Source organism: Mus musculus, chromosome 9 (assembly GCF_000001635.26).
Source record: "Mus musculus strain C57BL/6J chromosome 9, GRCm38.p6 C57BL/6J".
NCBI lineage: Eukaryota > Metazoa > Chordata > Mammalia > Rodentia > Muridae > Mus > Mus musculus.
The window spans coordinates 107,500,531-107,517,925 of NC_000075.6; the positions used below are offsets into that span (position 1 = coordinate 107,500,531).

The 17,395-nt window shown below is 53.9% G+C and overlaps 1 protein-coding gene across 8 annotated transcripts in view; it reads left to right on the top strand.

Moving 5' to 3' along the window:
* Cacna2d2 (calcium channel, voltage-dependent, alpha 2/delta subunit 2) overlaps positions 1-17,395 on the top strand; it is a 129,614-nt gene that overhangs the window by 100,798 nt on the left and 11,421 nt on the right. For 7 of the 8 annotated variants that reach the window (XM_011242899.3, XM_017313497.2, NM_001174047.1 and 4 more), the window contains exons 5-21: positions 5,418-5,462; positions 8,665-8,806; positions 11,471-11,602; positions 11,773-11,830; positions 12,524-12,574; positions 12,703-12,802; positions 12,943-13,101; positions 13,305-13,412; positions 13,515-13,593; positions 14,102-14,151; positions 14,330-14,419; positions 14,621-14,692; positions 14,889-14,963; positions 16,565-16,639; positions 16,721-16,792; positions 16,883-16,954; positions 17,061-17,122. In XM_011242899.3, coding sequence (XP_011241201.1) covers positions 5,418-5,462; positions 8,665-8,806; positions 11,471-11,602; positions 11,773-11,830; positions 12,524-12,574; positions 12,703-12,802; positions 12,943-13,101; positions 13,305-13,412; positions 13,515-13,593; positions 14,102-14,151; positions 14,330-14,419; positions 14,621-14,692; positions 14,889-14,963; positions 16,565-16,639; positions 16,721-16,792; positions 16,883-16,954; positions 17,061-17,122 — 1,442 coding nt within the window. Of the gene's footprint in view, positions 1-5,417; positions 5,463-8,664; positions 8,807-11,470; positions 11,603-11,772; positions 11,831-12,523; positions 12,575-12,702; positions 12,803-12,942; positions 13,102-13,304; positions 13,413-13,514; positions 13,594-14,101; positions 14,152-14,329; positions 14,420-14,620; positions 14,693-14,888; positions 14,964-16,564; positions 16,649-16,720; positions 16,793-16,882; positions 16,955-17,060; positions 17,123-17,395 lie in introns of all 8 variants that reach the window. The other variant, XM_017313496.2, reaches the window with a different exon arrangement.

Below are 17,395 nucleotides of genomic sequence, written 5' to 3' on the forward strand. Positions count from 1 at the left end.
CCCCAGAGAGGGAGACAAAGAGGCCACCACAGCATAAAACCTGTTCCTCCTCCAGGTTCTTAAAAAACAAACAAACAAACAAACAAACCTATATTTCCCAGTGCTGTCCTGCCTGGCCCCTGGTCCATGAATCTCAATAGTCTCATTTATTCTGGGCTAAGGTGGGCATTGGGGATCCCTGAGAGACTGCTGGAGCTTAGGGGGACCCAAGAGCACTGAGAGATGCTGCTCAAGGACCCACTTCTATATCACTGGATCACAGTTTTATAGGATACAAGCAGGGCTCCTTTTCCCCATTGGCCAGCTAATGTTGGTGCTACCTATCAGCTTAGTAAGGCCTCTGAAGGGTGCTCACCAGGCCGCATGGGTGCCAAGCCAGTTATTTATGGAACACCTCTGTCCGTGCCTGTCTTGCTTGTAACTGCCCTGGGCTGACACAGAAATGGTCTCTGGCTAACCACCCTCCTGCTTAGCCTGAGCTGCTACAGATGTGGTTGTGGCCACAGGCTGCACTGGCCACAGAGAGAGCAGGGCTTTGTTTGCCCAGTGCCCTCTTCCCTGTGCTGTCAGCCCACCAGTGCGCATGCCTGAGATCCCCAGGGGTAGGGCCTGTGGTCACCTGTTTCTTCCAGACTGCAAGGTCACTGCTGTTCCCATGAAGATCTGCTGCTGCTGTGACTGCCAGGCTGAAAGGCATTAGTGCTAATGGTGGCCCATTAGCCCACCTGCCAGCCAGCACTGCTAGGGAGAACTGGCAGGGGCTGTCCATGACAGGCCATGCAGCAGCCGTGGCTGGGGAAAGGATGTGGTTTGTCCCTTGCAAACATAAAACCCACCCTGAAATCCAATGACCTTGAGAAGGTGAACAACAAGGAGTCACATTCGTCCTCCATGCTTAGGAGAGACAACTGACCCGTGTCGCAATCCCAGCCTCAAGCTCAGGTCCTTCCCCAGGCCCAGCCTTCTCCTGGGAAGATTCTCGTCCCCCAATTCATAAGGCAAAGCCCAGGATTCCCCTTCCCAGCCACAGCCTCAGGGCTGTCACACACACACACACACACACACACACACACACACACACACACACACACACACATACACACACACACACTGCTCACAGCACCTTCTTCTGGGCCTCTATGTCATAGACATACCCAGGCAAGTGTCCCATTTGTCTGTCTCACTCATGACTCCTTCAGATCAGGGGCAGCCAGACCTGTGTCAGTGCCATCTATCACCTGACCTTGTACCCAGTCCTGTGCTCTGGTGGCAAAGTGACCAGGAGTGGTCTTCTTACTTCTGAATGGGGGACATATTATCCAGTAGTTGTGGGCATAGAGTGCTGGGCTCACAGAGCTAGACAGGAAATCACTGCATGGTTAGTAAGGTGTGTATCACCCAGTGTGGACAGTACAGAGCAGGGGACAGAAAATTGTGGTATACTTGTATATACACACATATATCCCTATGACAACCAGCCAGGGACCTAGGAATCCTTGAATCCACTGGATCAGAGCTGTGATACCATCAAGGGGCCAATAAATGGTGGTGGAGGGAGGGGATAAAATACTCTCTAATTCTAGGCCATGACCATACTCATTTGATCCTGGCAGGGTCAGGGATCCAGTAGCCACAGCCTAGAGTTGGGAATACTAGAGAGACCATGGCCTGATTTACAGGCAGCAGCTCCCGTGGCTCTACACAGACGGGCAGCAGGTGGTCTGGTACCCATAACACTTAACAGTAGATGAAGATGGGCCACCTGCTGGACGGTGCCCGGTGCCAACATCACACTGAGCCAACATTGTTTGCCACCTAGGCCGCCACCAAAGAGGATCTGGGCCAGGGCATGGGTTGGGGAGAGAGGGAAGAGAAGACAGCCCCTGGGCCCCAACCTACAGTAGGAGACCTTGGAGTCTGGTGGCAGTAGTGGCCCTTCCTGTCTGATGGGGAAGATAACCCTAGCTACAGAATTTAGAGGGAGACCTGTGAAGTCAGGACTAAGGCCTGAAGAGCCAGCTGGACAAGACAGGTGGCCCCCCTGGCCCAAGGGTCCAACCCAGTCATAGGGCTCACCACCTGTCTCTGTCAAGCCAGCAACAGACGGCTCTCAGGAAAAAAAAAATCCTTTTTGGTCAAGCTGAGCTGGCAGTGGGTCCGGGCAGGAAGGCCACACGACCTCGTTGGGGTGGCTGGGTGCCTGCCTGGGCTCCGCACAGGGGACTGGTGGGCAGGTGACAGTCATGTCTGGGCAGCCTTGGCAGCTGCCTTGCAAGATGCCAAATCTAGACGACAGCCCTCCATCCCACGCATCCCGGGCTCTTCCTCACCCTCCTGCTCCATAGCTTCAAACAGGCTTCATGTCCTCTCAGGCTCGGCTCCTACTAAGAAGCCAAGGTGCCATGCACTCCCGTGCGTACACACTGAGTCCTACCCTCACCAGCCGTTTATGTATACAGGTTCCTGGTGGGGGTCGTGTGTGGGAGTTAGGGAGGCCATTTACCCACCTTTTGCCAAGCTTAAACAAAAAATGAACCCTGAAAGGAGGGAACAGATAAAGCCACCAGGACATGCTTTCAACACTGATGTCACCTATGTCACATCATCCAAGGGTCCTTTCCACACTCAGCCCTTCGTGTGGGCTGTGGGGCTGGCCTCCAGCTCTGATGTCCTCTGTCCTCTTTCTGATTGTAAATTGTATGGTGGGTGACGGACCCCTGGATGCAAAGCTCACTGGGGCTGCATGTTCTTCTTACCTTGCCTTATGGAGAACGTAGGGGTGAGTCCTGAAAATCATCATGGGCCTACTGGGGCAAATCTATCTGGATGGTGCCTTCGGTTTGTGTTTTTGTTTTTATTTCGTCTTGAGACAGGGTCTCACTATGTAGCTCTGCCTACCATGGAACTCACTCTGTAGACCAGGATGGCCTCAGATTTCAGAGAGAGCCACCTGCCTCTGCCTCCCAAGTGCAGGGACTACAGGGCCACCACACCCAGCTTACTCAGACTGTATTGACTCGATGATCGGCGCTAATCAAAACTTGAATCACAGACCCTTCTTCAAGAGCCCCGTGCTCACTCAGTAGATAGTCTTCCTCCTTGTAGTGCTCACTCAGTAGATAGTCTTCCTCCTTGTAGACTATCAGGACGTGAGTCACGAAAGCCAACATTCTGGTGTAGCTCAGGTAAAAGCAGATGTAAGCCTTCCTTCCCAGAGACCTGCTCCCACACACTGGGATGGCTCGACCCGCTGCTCTCACATCCCATCACAAATAGAAATCACAGCTGTGTGTACTGTGTGTTTTCACATGTGACCTTGCCAAGGCTGCCAGCATTGGCAAGGGGCAGGAAGACTGCAGATACCTTGGGCCCCACCCATGGTCTCCAGGAACCTGACAATCCTGCATGCTATTTCCCTTTATCTCTTATGCCAACAACCTTATATCTTCCACTGAGACTGTAAAACAGCAGAAAAAATAAACAGAATCCTGGGAACTGCTGAAGAGACGGCCCAAGTGAGCGCCAAGACACCCTCAGGATGACTAGGGTACAGATGGACCCCCTCTCACAGCCTGACAATGGCCAGCCCCCACCCACGCCCTTTCCCGTCCTTGCAGGAGCTTTGCCGCAAAAGTTGGCAAGTGAAGCCCCAGGTCGTAATCTGCAGTCCTCCCACTGCGCCCGCCTGTTTTCATTACGGCGGGAAAGAGCATCGGAGCCGTGTTTATAACCCCCTTTTAGATAACAAATCACATTTTCTTTTCGCCTGCGAGTGTGTTGAATTGATATTTTTTCCCCCTCAGTTTAATGGGTTTGTGTGTTCAGGAATGATCTTCATCAACCGAAACTCCTTATTGTGTTTGATGTAATGTCAGCTTTCATTACGTGCTTCTGTGTGAGCCAGGCATAGGGAAAGGCTGAGCCCCCTGGAGCCTGGGCTCTGCCCCAGCCCCCTACCCGGGCCTGTCTTCCTAGATGGGTGGGTGGGTGGCAAGTCTGGATGAGGCTGGAGATGAGTTGGAAGGGCAGGTCAAATCCTGGGTATAAAACCTTCTTCTTTGTTCCTGCCCTTGTGTCTCCACGAGGCATATATTAGAGTCACCAGAAGTGCCACACATATTAGACACCTCTTGAGATGTCAGCCTTGTGCCAGGCATTCAGTCGCTAATCCAGAATGCTTAAGTCTCTGTGTCCAGCCAATCACTTGTCCATAACCAGGGAACCCCTGAAGAAGACAGCCTGAGACTATCACCTTAAACATTCTCAAATACTGACCAACTAAAACCATTGGCCACAAACCTGGCATCTGGCCAAACCCTCCCTTGGAGGCATAGGGAGGCTCAGAGAGAAAGTGGTGCAACCCTAAGGTCACACAATATGCTCTAGCTAGGCCTCGGATGGCAGGGTAGCCTACATGGCTTCCACCCCTCATGGAGTGAGTGCTGGCTCTATGCAGGCTGCTTTGTAGGCAGGTCCTAGGGAACAGATCAGGCCACAAAGAAAAGCCCCAGCTGTGTAAGGAACCCCTGGAGCAACACTGAAGGATCTTGTACTATAAAACATGGCTGAGGAGCACCTGGGGAGTGACTTGGACAGTGGCCCTGGCCCTAGAGCCCACCAGGGCAAAGTGGGACGGCCCCTTCTGGGCGAGTGGCACTCACTGACACGAGGCTCACCTTCTGGCGGCCTCTATCAGCTGCACTCGGTTCTGATTAAAGATCATTAAACATGAAATTAGCCCGTTTGTGTTACGGGTCCCCGGGGCGACGAGTGATTATGACGTGCAGATGGCCAAGAACCCAGGCGGCAGGCTGGCAGGCCCGGGCCAGGATGGGCAGGCAGGCACATGCGAGTGAGGGCCACAGGCAGGCATACGGGCCCAGCTTTGTTTATTCCCGCTCCTGTTGTGTAAACCCCTTTGCATTTCACAACAAATCACAGATAATTAATAAGTACATGCTCGTAATGAGCAGGCTTTTTAATAGAAGAAATTGGAAGATGCAGTGTGAAGTCATTATTTCGCTGTCGCCCAGGCTCTGTTCTGATTTCCTATCTTCCTCACTCCCTGGTCCTGCCTCAGCCACAGCCACAGCCCCCTCAGCAGCCAGGCTGGCTCTGACCCTGCCCACAATGGGCCCGCAGGGCAAGGCTCTGGTACTCTATGTCAGGGGACCCTGGAATGCAACATCCTTCCAGAGAGTGGGGAGGACCTGAGGCTAGGCCTTGGGGTTGCGGGGGCAGGGTACCAGCTGTACTGACTCACCCCACTTTTCCTGGGGGTGGCTTTGGGGGGAGGAACGGACTGAATCAGTCCTAGAGGAAGCCAAACTGTTCTAGGGCTTGGCAGACCTGAGGATCCAGACTGTATCTTGGGAGCCCCTGAGCTATGAGCACTAAAGCTTCTCTCTCATCACCAGGAGGAAGACATCATGTACTACGATGCCAAGGCTGACGCCGAGCTGGTAAGTGTCCCCACCTTTGCCGTAGAGGATGGGGAGCAGCCAGAGCCACACCTTGTTCTTCTGGGCCACAACAGTCTCAGCTGTAAAGTGGGTGTTAGGGATCCATGCTCACCTTTCTGAACTCAACCATTCTGTGTCATGCTTGGTCAGCCTCTCCTTGTCCACAGCTCCCTAGAGATCCTTGACCCTCCAGGGCCGTGTCTTCATCACCATTATAGGCTAAGCTCCCCCTGCACCATGTGGAGCAAGCTGTGTCTCCCTCTCTGGGCAGGGTGGTAGAGTGTTGGATATCAGGGTGGTTCCATCCCAGTATGAGGGGCTCTCTGGGCTCCATGGGAGTAGAGAGGAGAAAGAAATAGACTTCAGGACTTCCTGGGGTAGGTACATGGGAGTGAGACATGGTGACATCTAAGCCCTGGCCCAGGACAGTAGAGGCTCCTTTCCTTGTGATTTGGGGAACTTTGCATCAAGCTATGTAGAGAACCCATGGCCTGGCCTCACTATCATTGCTTGGCCCCACATCTCTTGGTGGCTTCAAATACAGAGGCAGCCCAGTTCCTGCATCTGTTTCCAGATGGGGCTCAGCTCGAACCATGATAGTCTCCCAGAAGCAGCAACGCTGAAGCTAAACCATTTTATTTCCATATCCCATGACCTCAGGTCTTCTTGGGTTAGCTTGGAAGGTGGTGAGGTCCCCATCATGAGAGGGCTCAGCAAGAATGACTATGGGGTGACAAAGAGAGCCACAGAGGACACCAACAGTGTCCCTGGGTTCGAGCACTTGGGAGTAGCTAGTGTTCTGTGAACTTACCAGTGTCTGACTCCAAAGCACAGTGGTTGAACCTAACTGTAAACAGCGTGGGTGCAGTGGTATAGTGTCTAGTACTGATTTCTGTTTGCTGATACAAAAAACCCAAGGTCCAGCATCTCCTTTTCTGGCCCGGAGGCCTGGAGGCCTGGAGGCTTTCCTGGCCTATACAGAGGTAGCCTGTGACACAAGGGGTGGGAAGGCTGGAAAGGATACCTGGGCGGGAGGCCATCATGCTAGGTTAGCCTAGGAAGCCTTAGGGAAAGTGGGGGGCCTGAGAAGGAGGGGGTGGGCTCAAGCAGGTGCATTTCCCCTTGGCTGAGCTCCGTGGCTCCCGGAGAAGTTGCTAAAATTAAAGCTGGAATCTGAAATTCAAATGAAGAGCGAACCTTTAATTAGACCCTGAATCTAATTCCTTACCCCCCTCGGCAGCGGGCTGTAATTTTAGCAATCAGTACATTAAATATAAACCAGGAGACTACAGTTGCCCACCGCACTGAACTCCTAGGTTCCGCTAGCACTGAGAGCCCCCCTGGACAGCCTTGTACCCAAATCCTGACCAGGACACAGCTTCCTGCCTCCAGCAGCCCCCAACTCTATCCAGGACCCCAACCCTGGCTCCAAACGCCTCCCGCTCTGCCTCCCGGCCCTGCAGGGGGATTGAACTACCCAGTAGGGAAGCACTGCTCTAGTCAGGCCTGGGCTAGGGTCAGTGAGGCCAGAAGCTCCAAGCCTGATATAAATAACAGCGCTCGTGCATGTGCACTCTCGCGCACACACACACACACACACACACCAAGTCCCCTGCTTAGTGTGTTGTGTTGTTTTGTTTGGTTTGTTTTTAATCTTTGCCAGAGGTACAGTTAGAGATCTTTCTAGACCATTTACTTTTAAATTGCCAGCCAGAAGGTGGGGGTGGGGGAAGAGAAGGAGAAAGTTCGAAGGCTGAAGGCTTATCAGAATGGAATCCAAATGTCACATTAGTTGGGAAAGTTGGGAGATTAAATTTTTCAGTGCCCTTCATCTGCCGCTGACATTTGGGGGGGCTTTCTTCTCCCACGCCTCTCCCTCTGAGTGGAGCATACGTGGCTTACACCTCCCAGACCGCTGGCTCCCTACTCCAGCCCATATGCTCAGCAGCTGCCTACCCTGGCTTTACCCAGCACCTAAGGACATTCCAGGGGCTTCCCAAAGCGGGCAGGAGGTGGGCGTGCCCGGTGAAGGGCAGGAAGGACAATAGACAGCTTGAATGTTGATGTCCAAAACCATCCCTGAAAGATGGGTAGGGGACAGACTCGGGTCACTTCAGAGCTGTGTCCTAGGATGTGGCCTGGTGGAAATGACCTGGGCAGTAACCAAGAGATTGAAATGCTCTAGGAGGGAGAAGTCTGGGCTTCAGGGAGCCAAGGAAGAGCAACCCTGGAGACCCATTGGGAAAAGGATAAATGGAGCCTGCGCTGAACTTACTCAAAAGGGTCTTGGGTGGGGAAACAGGGTGTGGGAGTGTGTGGAGCATTCCACACGTCTCCCTTGCCTCCCTGTCTGGCTTTTTCTTCTTCCTCTGTACTTTCTCCAGCATCTTCCTGCCTTGCTTGCACACCTGCACTGGAGCCTGTTCCCCCATGGGCGGCAGCATCGTCTCTGTAGCCAAGGCGCCACTCCTGCCAGCCTGTAGTAGTAGGCGGCTGGGGGTTGGGGGGCTGCACAGCGCATGCCCAGCTTGCCTGGCCGAGAGATACCATAATTGGCACCTGTCAGGCAGCTGCAGCTTGTTTTAGAAAATCAACGGGGGCCTTTATAGTCCTGCTGCTAGCGGGCATGGTAGACCCTCCCTCTGTAGGTCACTCGGTCTCTGTACTAGCCCCCACTCATCTCTAGAGCTACCCTGCTATGGGAGATGGTTCCCCAAATGGGGCTAGGACTGTCTGGTACTAAAGGAGCCGGTATACGGCGGGGGTGGGGGGGAAGGGTGGGACTCAGCGGGGAGTATGGGGGTGCAAAGCTGCCTGCCAAGGCTTTGCTGTAATTGCACAAGGCGTGTCCTTGGAAGCAGAAGTCTGCAGCCCACTCCTAACTGGCTCTCCTGTTTGCCTCCTTCACTGACAGTTGCCTTTCAAGGATGTAGAGAAGGGGTCATTTGGTTTTGGTTTTAGCTGTGATTTGGCAAATGGATGGGCAAAGGCAGGCAAATTCACCCAGGGAAGCCTTCTGGATAAGGGGTCCATATGCTGTACCCATGTTCTCCCATGTCTCTCCATCTGTCTCTTGTCTCTACAATAACCTCTGCCCTTAAGATGACCCTGTCTTCTGGACTCTGGCCCTCCCTGTCCTCACCTGCGAGCCTAACCAACCCACTCACCATTTTCCTGACACGGGTGGGGGTGCTTTCTGCAGGATGACCCTGAGAGTGAAGATATGGAGAGGGGATCCAAGACCAGCGCCTTAAGGCTGGACTTCATCGAGGACCCAAACTTCAAGAACAAAGTCAACTATTCATACACGGCTGTGCAGATCCCCACAGACATCTACAAAGGCTGTAAGTGTAAGGGGAGGGGGGAAGAGCCCTTCCCACCCACGTGGGGTAGGGCCCACTCCCTGAGCATTCCAGGTCCCTGAGATAGAAAGCTAGTGCCACCTACCTCTGGCCAGTCCCCTGCACCCAAGGTCATACACGTTCATTTCTCTGACCTACCCACATATAGACCTTCACACTTGGCAGAACTTGAAACACAGCTTCTTTGCTGGTATGGTCTAAGCCTATGTGTACACATATCCCACATATACATGCACACATACATCCCTTGCTCTCACTGCTGGGCTGAATGCCCCCAGAACAGCCCCTTGCCGCCCCTGCCCGTCTCTGACTCTATTAAGAGGGGCTGGCTGGGAAATGCCAGCATAAGGTGGACACAGAGATTAAAGGCCGCAAGGCAGCTGCCGTAGACAACAGTCACAGGCCTGACTAACCCACTTCTCTCTATGGCCCAGAGCTGAAAGAATGGGAAATGGTTTCTATCCTGCAATAGCCAAGAGTGTGGTGAAGGGGGACCAGGAAAATATGGTTGAGATTCCAAGTCCCAGGGGTGGGACAGCTTTGCACAGTGGAGTCATTATAGCTCCAGTCTACTGCTGGGGCCCCTCATCTGGTGTTTGGCTCTAGGCATCTTCTCCATATACTGTTCCAGTTCCTTAGGAACTTCCTCCAGCAGTAGATTGAAGGCCCTGCCTGGTTCTGACATTACCATGTGAGCACCTACCTATAGGACAGTCTCAAAATCTGCTGGGTTTGGAGGAGGTGGAGGATGGTGTGCTGGGATGCTGGGGAAATGGGGGCAAAGGAGGCAGAGCTACTGTATAGGTTCCAGGAAAAGGGGGAACCCTAGGGTCTTCCAGGAAGCCCCTGTCGCCCTCAACGTCAGCCAGCCCCGCCCCCAGCAGGATGCCAGCAGATCACCTGCATGAGCCAGTCGAGAGGCACTATCACAGGCAGGCACACTAATTAAAACAGGAGCCACACCACCCTCCCCAGTCACCCCTCGCTACCCACACAAATTACATTTTATATGTTCTTTATTTACTGTGTCACTTTTAATTAAATCTGTAATCGCCTGCCTGAGGGGGCATGGTCCCCATTTCCCAACTCACTGTGATCTGAGGGTGTGCGCATGGGTGTGGCGTGGGCGTGTGTGCATGTGGGGGTATTCGCTTCAGTGTGTCATACAGGTATGTCCTTGTGGTCGCAGATATCTGTAGGGACAATCCACCTGCAGCAAGAGTCACCCCTCTGCTGGCAGCCTGAGGGACTTCCAAGTTTCTCAGACAGGAAGAGGCCCAGGGATGGGTAGGCATGCCATGCAGACTCAAGGACACATGGCATTGTGCGAAACATTTGGGTGCCACGCTTCATTTTTTCCTTAAAAAGAAAAATAGAAGTGTTCAACTCACTAGGCTTCTAAATCAGAAACAGGACCATAACACGCTGCTCAATAGGCAGAGCCAATGGAAGAAAGAGGTTTCATGTTGATATTGTGGTCAGTTAAGAAGAACCAGAGACAGAGAGGGATGAAAGCCAAGCTCAGGGAGCAAGACAGCAGAGACACAGCACAGCCCGCACACAAAGCAAAGGCAGAGGGGCGGGCGAGGGTTGGCAGGCCCCTGGGCACCGGCAGGGCCTGAGAGGCTGTCAGGCACAGCTCATCTGTTCTCAGGGAATCAAAGGCCTGAGAGAACCTTCTCTGCCTGTCACTTGAGATCTCTGATAGGGATCACGGAGGGTAGAGTGGCCTGATCCAGTGTAGAGATAAAAACATGCCACACACACACACACACCAGGTAGACTTCGGGGCACCCTGAGTGATGGGACAAGAATGCCATCCAGGTTGGTCAACAGAGTAGAGATCAGCCTTGGTCGGTGGTAGGCCTGGCAGAAGGGAGGGGCCACCCAAGTGCAGCCACAGGGGTTAATGAGGGTGGGTAACTGGTGGTGAGAGCTCCTGTGTACCCCTCGCCCATGGTAGCAATTGGGTGGGTTTGGGCGTAAGGGGCTGGGGCTCCTACGTTTGGCTGGAAGCACAGAAATTAGAGGCAGCGATGCCTGCCATGGATGCAGGCTGTATGTACGTGCGCATATGTGTGCAAGTGTGTGTGCGCGCCTGTGTCGGAAGAGGATCCTGGCCCCACCCCTGCCCCTCTGCAGCCCCCACTGCTGCCCCTGCCTGCTCCTGGCCCCAGTTGATTAATCATGGAGCTGAGTGGCTTCCAGCTTATCAGGTACCTTAATAGCTGAATAATTCCAGCCCCATCAGCGGGCCCTTAATTGCTTTCTTGTGGCTGCGGCCTGGAGTGCATGCTGAGTGGGTGAGCTCCCTGGGGGCCGGCTGCAGGCTCCAGGCAGCATGCTGGATGGGGGCCCAACTCACAGCTCCCTGCCACCCAGGCGGCCCTTCTCCACAGGCCACAAACCACATCAGCCCTGCTTGCTCACCGAGGCCTGGATGAGGGGTAGGCTGAGATATTCCTTTGATGATTTAGAGGAGGGAGAGCAAGAAAATCTCCCTGGAAGAGCTGGTGTGGCCCCACATGAGATCCTGGGAAATCAAAGAAAGCCTGGGCAGGCAGAAAGCAGGGGAGGCCACGGAGATGGGTTTAGCAGGGGGCGACCCCGAACCTCCCAACCCCAGCCTTCTGCCCTGCCCCTCAGCTACCGTCATCCTCAATGAGCTTAACTGGACAGAGGCCCTGGAGAACGTCTTCATTGAGAACCGTAGGCAAGACCCTACACTGTTGTGGCAAGTCTTTGGCAGTGCCACGGGAGTCACTCGCTATTACCCAGGTAGGCACCACTGTCTCCCTGGCCCATCCAGCACCCGTCTTGCTCCATCTCCAAGCCTACCCATTCTGAGGTCCATGGGGTACAATGAACCAGGTCAATCCCCATCACTCCCGCCTGCTCCAGTCAGACCCTTCTGCCGGGCCGGGCCCCTTCACCCCCTCTTTCCACAGCCACACCATGGCGAGCCCCCAAGAAGATTGACCTGTACGATGTCAGAAGACGACCCTGGTGAGTGAGCAAGGGGGGTGGAGGCGAGACACCCCCTCAACTCCCCATCTTTCGTGCCCGCTCCCCTCCCTCCCAATATCCAGACCTCCGAGCAGGGCGCAGCCAGCTCTATCCAATTTTCATTTCACACATCGCTGCCACTGGAAAATGGATCCCATCGCCCAGGCAAGCCGCCCAGCTGCCTCTGCCCCCACGCGTGTCGTCCACTACCCAGCCCCCCCACACCCACTCAGAACTGAAAGCAGACCAGGGAGGGTGCTTCCAGGGGTAGCTAGAGCCTCCGTCAGGTCAGCCGGCCCCACCTACTCATTTGATCCCTGGACACCCCGACCCTCTGCTCTGCCTCTCTCACACTACTCCATGATCTTCCCTCCCTCCTCCATTACACAGCCAGACTCTCTGGAGTCTCTCTAGGACAGAGGACACAAGCCACTAAAGCCTTCTGTCCCCGTGGATCACCTGCCCCTCCCCCTCACCTCTTGTTTACTTAATGAGGGAACCAGATCACTCACGTCACAAGAAAAAAAAAACTGTCTTTTTTATTGAGCATGGTCTTCCCAGTGCCCAGGCCCATTCCAACCCCCATAGTGCGTGGTCAGTAGAAAGAAGCACAGGAATCAGTAAGTGGGTGGAAGAAGGAAGACCCCGCAGGTCCCGGAGGTGCCGTCCTTAACTGAGTCTTCTCACTGGCAGGTATATACAGGGGGCCTCATCACCCAAGGACATGGTCATCATTGTGGATGTGTGAGTGAGCCTTGTAGGCTGGTGGGATGGGCTAGGACTGGACTCTTCTGCCCGGGCACCTTATGAGGGAAGGACGGGAAAACCCTGAGAGCCCACATGCATGCGCCCCCTCCATGCCTGGTTTCCAGGAGTGGCAGCGTGAGCGGCCTGACTCTGAAGCTGATGAAGACGTCCGTCTGTGAGATGCTAGACACGCTCTCTGATGATGACTATGTGAACGTGGCCTCAGTGAGTGGCAAGGTGGCAGGCAGGATGGGTACCACTCACCCCCATCCAACCTGCTCCCATGACAACCATCAGCCCTGTACAACAGCTGCACACTGTGTGGCCAGCCTGAAGCCACTCACCACCCCCCACTGTCCCCACAGTTCAACGAGAAGGCGCAGCCTGTGTCTTGCTTCACACACCTGGTGCAGGCCAATGTGCGTAACAAGAAGGTGTTCAAGGAAGCTGTGCAGGGCATGGTGGCCAAGGGCACCACAGGCTACAAGGCCGGCTTTGAGTATGCCTTTGACCAGCTACAGAATGTGAGCCCCACGGGTGGGCAAATGGGTAGCAAGGGGTGGGCGAGGGACCAGGCTTAGTGACATGGGAAGATGAAGATGGATTGCCTTGTTAATAGTAAACAGGCAGCTTAGACAGACAGTACCATCTGCCGTGAGGGAGGAAGCCCCACCCTGGACCTGTGAGAGACCAAGGATTGCCTGACTCTGTGTTCATCCTCCACTAGTCCAACATCACGCGGGCTAACTGCAATAAGATGATCATGATGTTCACGGATGGGGGTGAGGATCGCGTGCAGGATGTCTTCGAAAAGTACAATTGGCCCAATCGGACGGTGAGCCTCAGCCCTGGTGGGTGGCTGCCCTGAGCTGGGTCCAGGACGGGAGAGGGCCGTCGTCCTCCGGTGGCCATTGTGATAACCTCATCGTCCCGGCAGGTACGTGTGTTCACGTTCTCCGTAGGACAGCATAACTATGATGTCACACCCTTGCAGTGGATGGCCTGTACTAACAAAGGTACCTCATCGGGTTTCAGCCTCTGCCTGCTGTGTCCTTCTGCTAGCTGTCCATCCATGTGTCCAGCTGTCTGTTCACGCACTGTGTGTCTGTCCTTCCATACATACCCTTTTTCCGGTGCTTTGTCTATTTGGTGGGCTGTCTTGCTTGACCATCTGGCTGTATGTCCCCTGTCTGTCTGTCTCCAGCCTTTCTGCTAATGTCTGTTTGTTGATCAATCCATCTCTGTTGATTGATTGGGTAAAACTCACGTTTCTGACGTCCTCGGATGAGGCTCCTTCCTCCACCCTGTCTCTGTTAACCACTCCCACCTCTGCTGCTTCTTTAGACCCCTACAATCTATCCTCTCCTGTAGCGTTGGTCACAGTGCCAGGGCAGTGACAGGGAGCATAAAGGAGTTGGGGGAGAGTCACAATACACAGAGTGTTGCAGGTGTACCCAGGCGACATTACCCCCTGTGCTGCGGGCCTTGCTGTGCCAGTCAAACCCACATCTCCTCCCTTTGCAGGTTACTATTTTGAGATCCCTTCCATCGGAGCCATCCGCATCAACACACAGGTGAGGTTGTGGAGGAGGCGGCCCCTCCCAGGCCTTGGCTTCCCTCTGGTTGTGGCTGCATGCTTTGCGTGCTTTCCAGCCATGGGCCGATAGCGACCCCTGGTGGCTGCTGTTGTCCATGGCAGCAGATGAGAGAAGAGTGAGTTGGGAAGGACATTTAGTGCCTCTCCTCTCCCAGGAATACCTGGATGTGCTGGGTAGGCCCATGGTACTGGCAGGCAAGGACGCCAAGCAAGTGCAATGGACAAACGTGTATGAAGATGCACTGGTAAGGCTTCTGGGCAAAGAAAGGGGACTAGTGGCCTTCCCCCAAGGATGTCCCCACACAGTCAAGACCCTCGAGGGGCCCCTTATTGGTGTTGACCAAGTAAAAGAAAATGACAGGTGGCCTGTGGCTGGGCCCCTTCTCTGAACACTCACAGTGAAGACAGGGCTGGCCACAGGAGACCCCATCCTTCTCTCCCTTCAGGGGCTGGGGTTGGTGGTAACAGGAACTCTCCCTGTTTTCAACCTGACACAGGATGGCCCTGGGGAAAAGAAGGTGAGTTGCCCAGTGGGTTATCTGGGGAGGAGTTGGCATGCCTGGAGCAGGTCTGGGGATGGAGGAGGGTTAGGGCATGCTACAGATTTGGCAAAGCAGCTCTCCGTATCAGCAGCTTAGCCCTTAGGCCTGGGCCAGGGGGTTCTACTATGGAGTTGACTCATTATAGCATACCTTCCCATTCCTTTGTGTCCAGAACCAGTTAATCCTGGGTGTCATGGGCATCGATGTGGCCTTGAATGACATCAAAAGGCTGACTCCCAACTACACAGTAAGTGTCCACCTGCCCCTCTGCCCTGGTTTGCTGTCCATAGTGACACAAGCCAGACTCAGCAGGGGAGACATGGGGACTGAAAGACCGTCACAGAAAGACTTCCCAAAGGGTTTGGTCTGAAGCTGGGGACAGCAAGCTTCACGGGAAGGACTAGTCTGTGAGTGTTTCAGGCCTTGCTGATCTAAACATCCATTTTCCACGCTAATACTATCATGTGAACACAGCTGCACACAAATCATTGATAAATGGCCCATGCAGATTTGTTTCATTTTTATTGGTTGGTTTTTTGAGACAGGGTCTCTCTATATAGTTCTGACTATCCTGGAACTCACTACATAAACCAGGCTGGCCTCAAATTCACAGTGATCTGCCTACTTCTGCCTCCCAGGTACTGGAATTAAAGGTGTATACCATCATGCCTGATGGCCTATAAGGTTTTATTTGTAGATATTGATATTTGAATTCCATAACATTTTTACAACACAAAGTAATTATTTTTTTATTTTTTTTCAAAAAATACAATGTGTGTGGATATTTTGCCTGGATGTTTTTCTGTGCTGGGTACCTCTGGAGTCCAGAAGAAGACGCTGCATCCCTGGAAGTAGAGTTACAGATGCCCATGAGCTGTTGCATGGGTGCTGGAAGTCAAACCCAGTGCTCTGGGAGAGCAGTTAGTGCTCTTAACTGTAAGCTGCCTCTCCAGTTCCCAACCTTAAAACCCACTGGGCAGTGGTGATCCACTCCTTCAATCTCAGCACTCAGGAAACAGAGGCACACAGATCTCTGAGTTCGAGGCCAGCTTGGTCTACAGAGGGAGTTCCAGGACAAACAGGGCTACACAGAGAGATCCTGTCTCAATAAATAAATCAAGCCATAAAACCCACTTGAGGCTTACAGACAAATTATAGCAACAGGTGGCAGGCCAGATTCAGCCCTGCCCAGAAGTATGCTGGCAGGGGGTAGGGGTGGGGTGGGGCAGAAGGACTCTTCCAAATAAGAGCCTGAGAGTGGAAGGCAGAAACTGGAGCCAAGGAAGGGACAGACAGGATGGTGGTTTGGCTATTCAGAGCCTGTGCTTAGAGAACTTGGGTCTCAACTATGAAAGCAAGAACAAGTGCTAAATGTGTGTGACAACTTCAAGCCTGAACCATGGGAAACCTTTGTTTGGCCTGAGAGGCCCCACATACAGTAAGAAACTCAGAGGCAATGACTTGTTCTTGGATGCCACTCCCGGGTCTTCTGCCAGGCCTGTGGGAGCCTAAGAGTCTCTCCTTCCTGTCCACCACCACTAAAATGGGGACAGGAAAGCAACATTTGAGAAAGTAGTGGATATGAGGGAGCCACACAGCGGCCCAAAAGCAATAGCCTGTGAGCGAGCGTCCTGCAGATACAGAGGTTGGGCTGGCTGGTTCCTCCGTGGGAAATGGGAAATGGAGAATGCCCACCTACCTACAGGGCTAGTCAACCTTGGCGTGGACTGGTGTACAAGGAACACCCAGCCTGTAAAGGCAAGCAGTATGGGAAACAGAATGGAGGGCAGCTCAGAGTCTAAGAAATCCCCACTCAGCCCTCTGAGCCCCCCAACCTGTACCCCACAGCTCGGCGCCAATGGCTATGTGTTCGCCATCGACCTGAACGGCTACGTGTTGCTACATCCCAATCTCAAGCCCCAGGTGAGCCAAGTGAGTAGCCCCCCGAGGGCTGGGAGCCCCTCCAAGACCAGGACTCCTGACTTCCTATCTGGCTTCCTGTAGACTACCAACTTCCGGGAGCCTGTGACCTTGGACTTCCTGGACGCAGAGCTGGAAGATGAGAACAAGGAGGAGGTGAGCTGAAGGCTTGGGGGCGGGGGGGGGGGAGAGCACAAGAAAATAGCTGGCGCGGGAGCAGGGGGTTCACACCTTTGGCCCTTGCAGATCCGTCGCAGCATGATTGACGGCGACAAAGGCCACAAGCAGATCAGAACCTTGGTCAAATCCCTGGATGAGGTATGGAGGCACAGACCAGGGAACAAGGGCATCGGAATGGACACCCATCCCTACCCACCCTCCCCTGCCCGCTCACCCAAGAACCTGATGCAGCCTCCTCTCCCAGAGGTACATAGACGAAGTGATTCGGAACTACACCTGGGTGCCTATAAGGAGTACCAACTACAGGTGAGTGGGCCAAGCTGGGCAGACAGGGAAGGGAGAGAGTGACCCTGACATCTGAACCTGGTTGCTTCTCTCCTCTTGCACCCCCCATCTGCTCACAATCTGCACCATGGCCTCAGAGCCAGTCTTGACCCTCTCAGCATAGGCTGTCTTCACTGTGGCCTATACAGCGGCTCTGGGGTCCATTCTGGAATGCCAGGAGCATTCTCACACCCCAGGACCAGTCCATACTGTTCCCTGGCTCTCATAGGGTTCATGTTCTGCCAGGAGATGGTG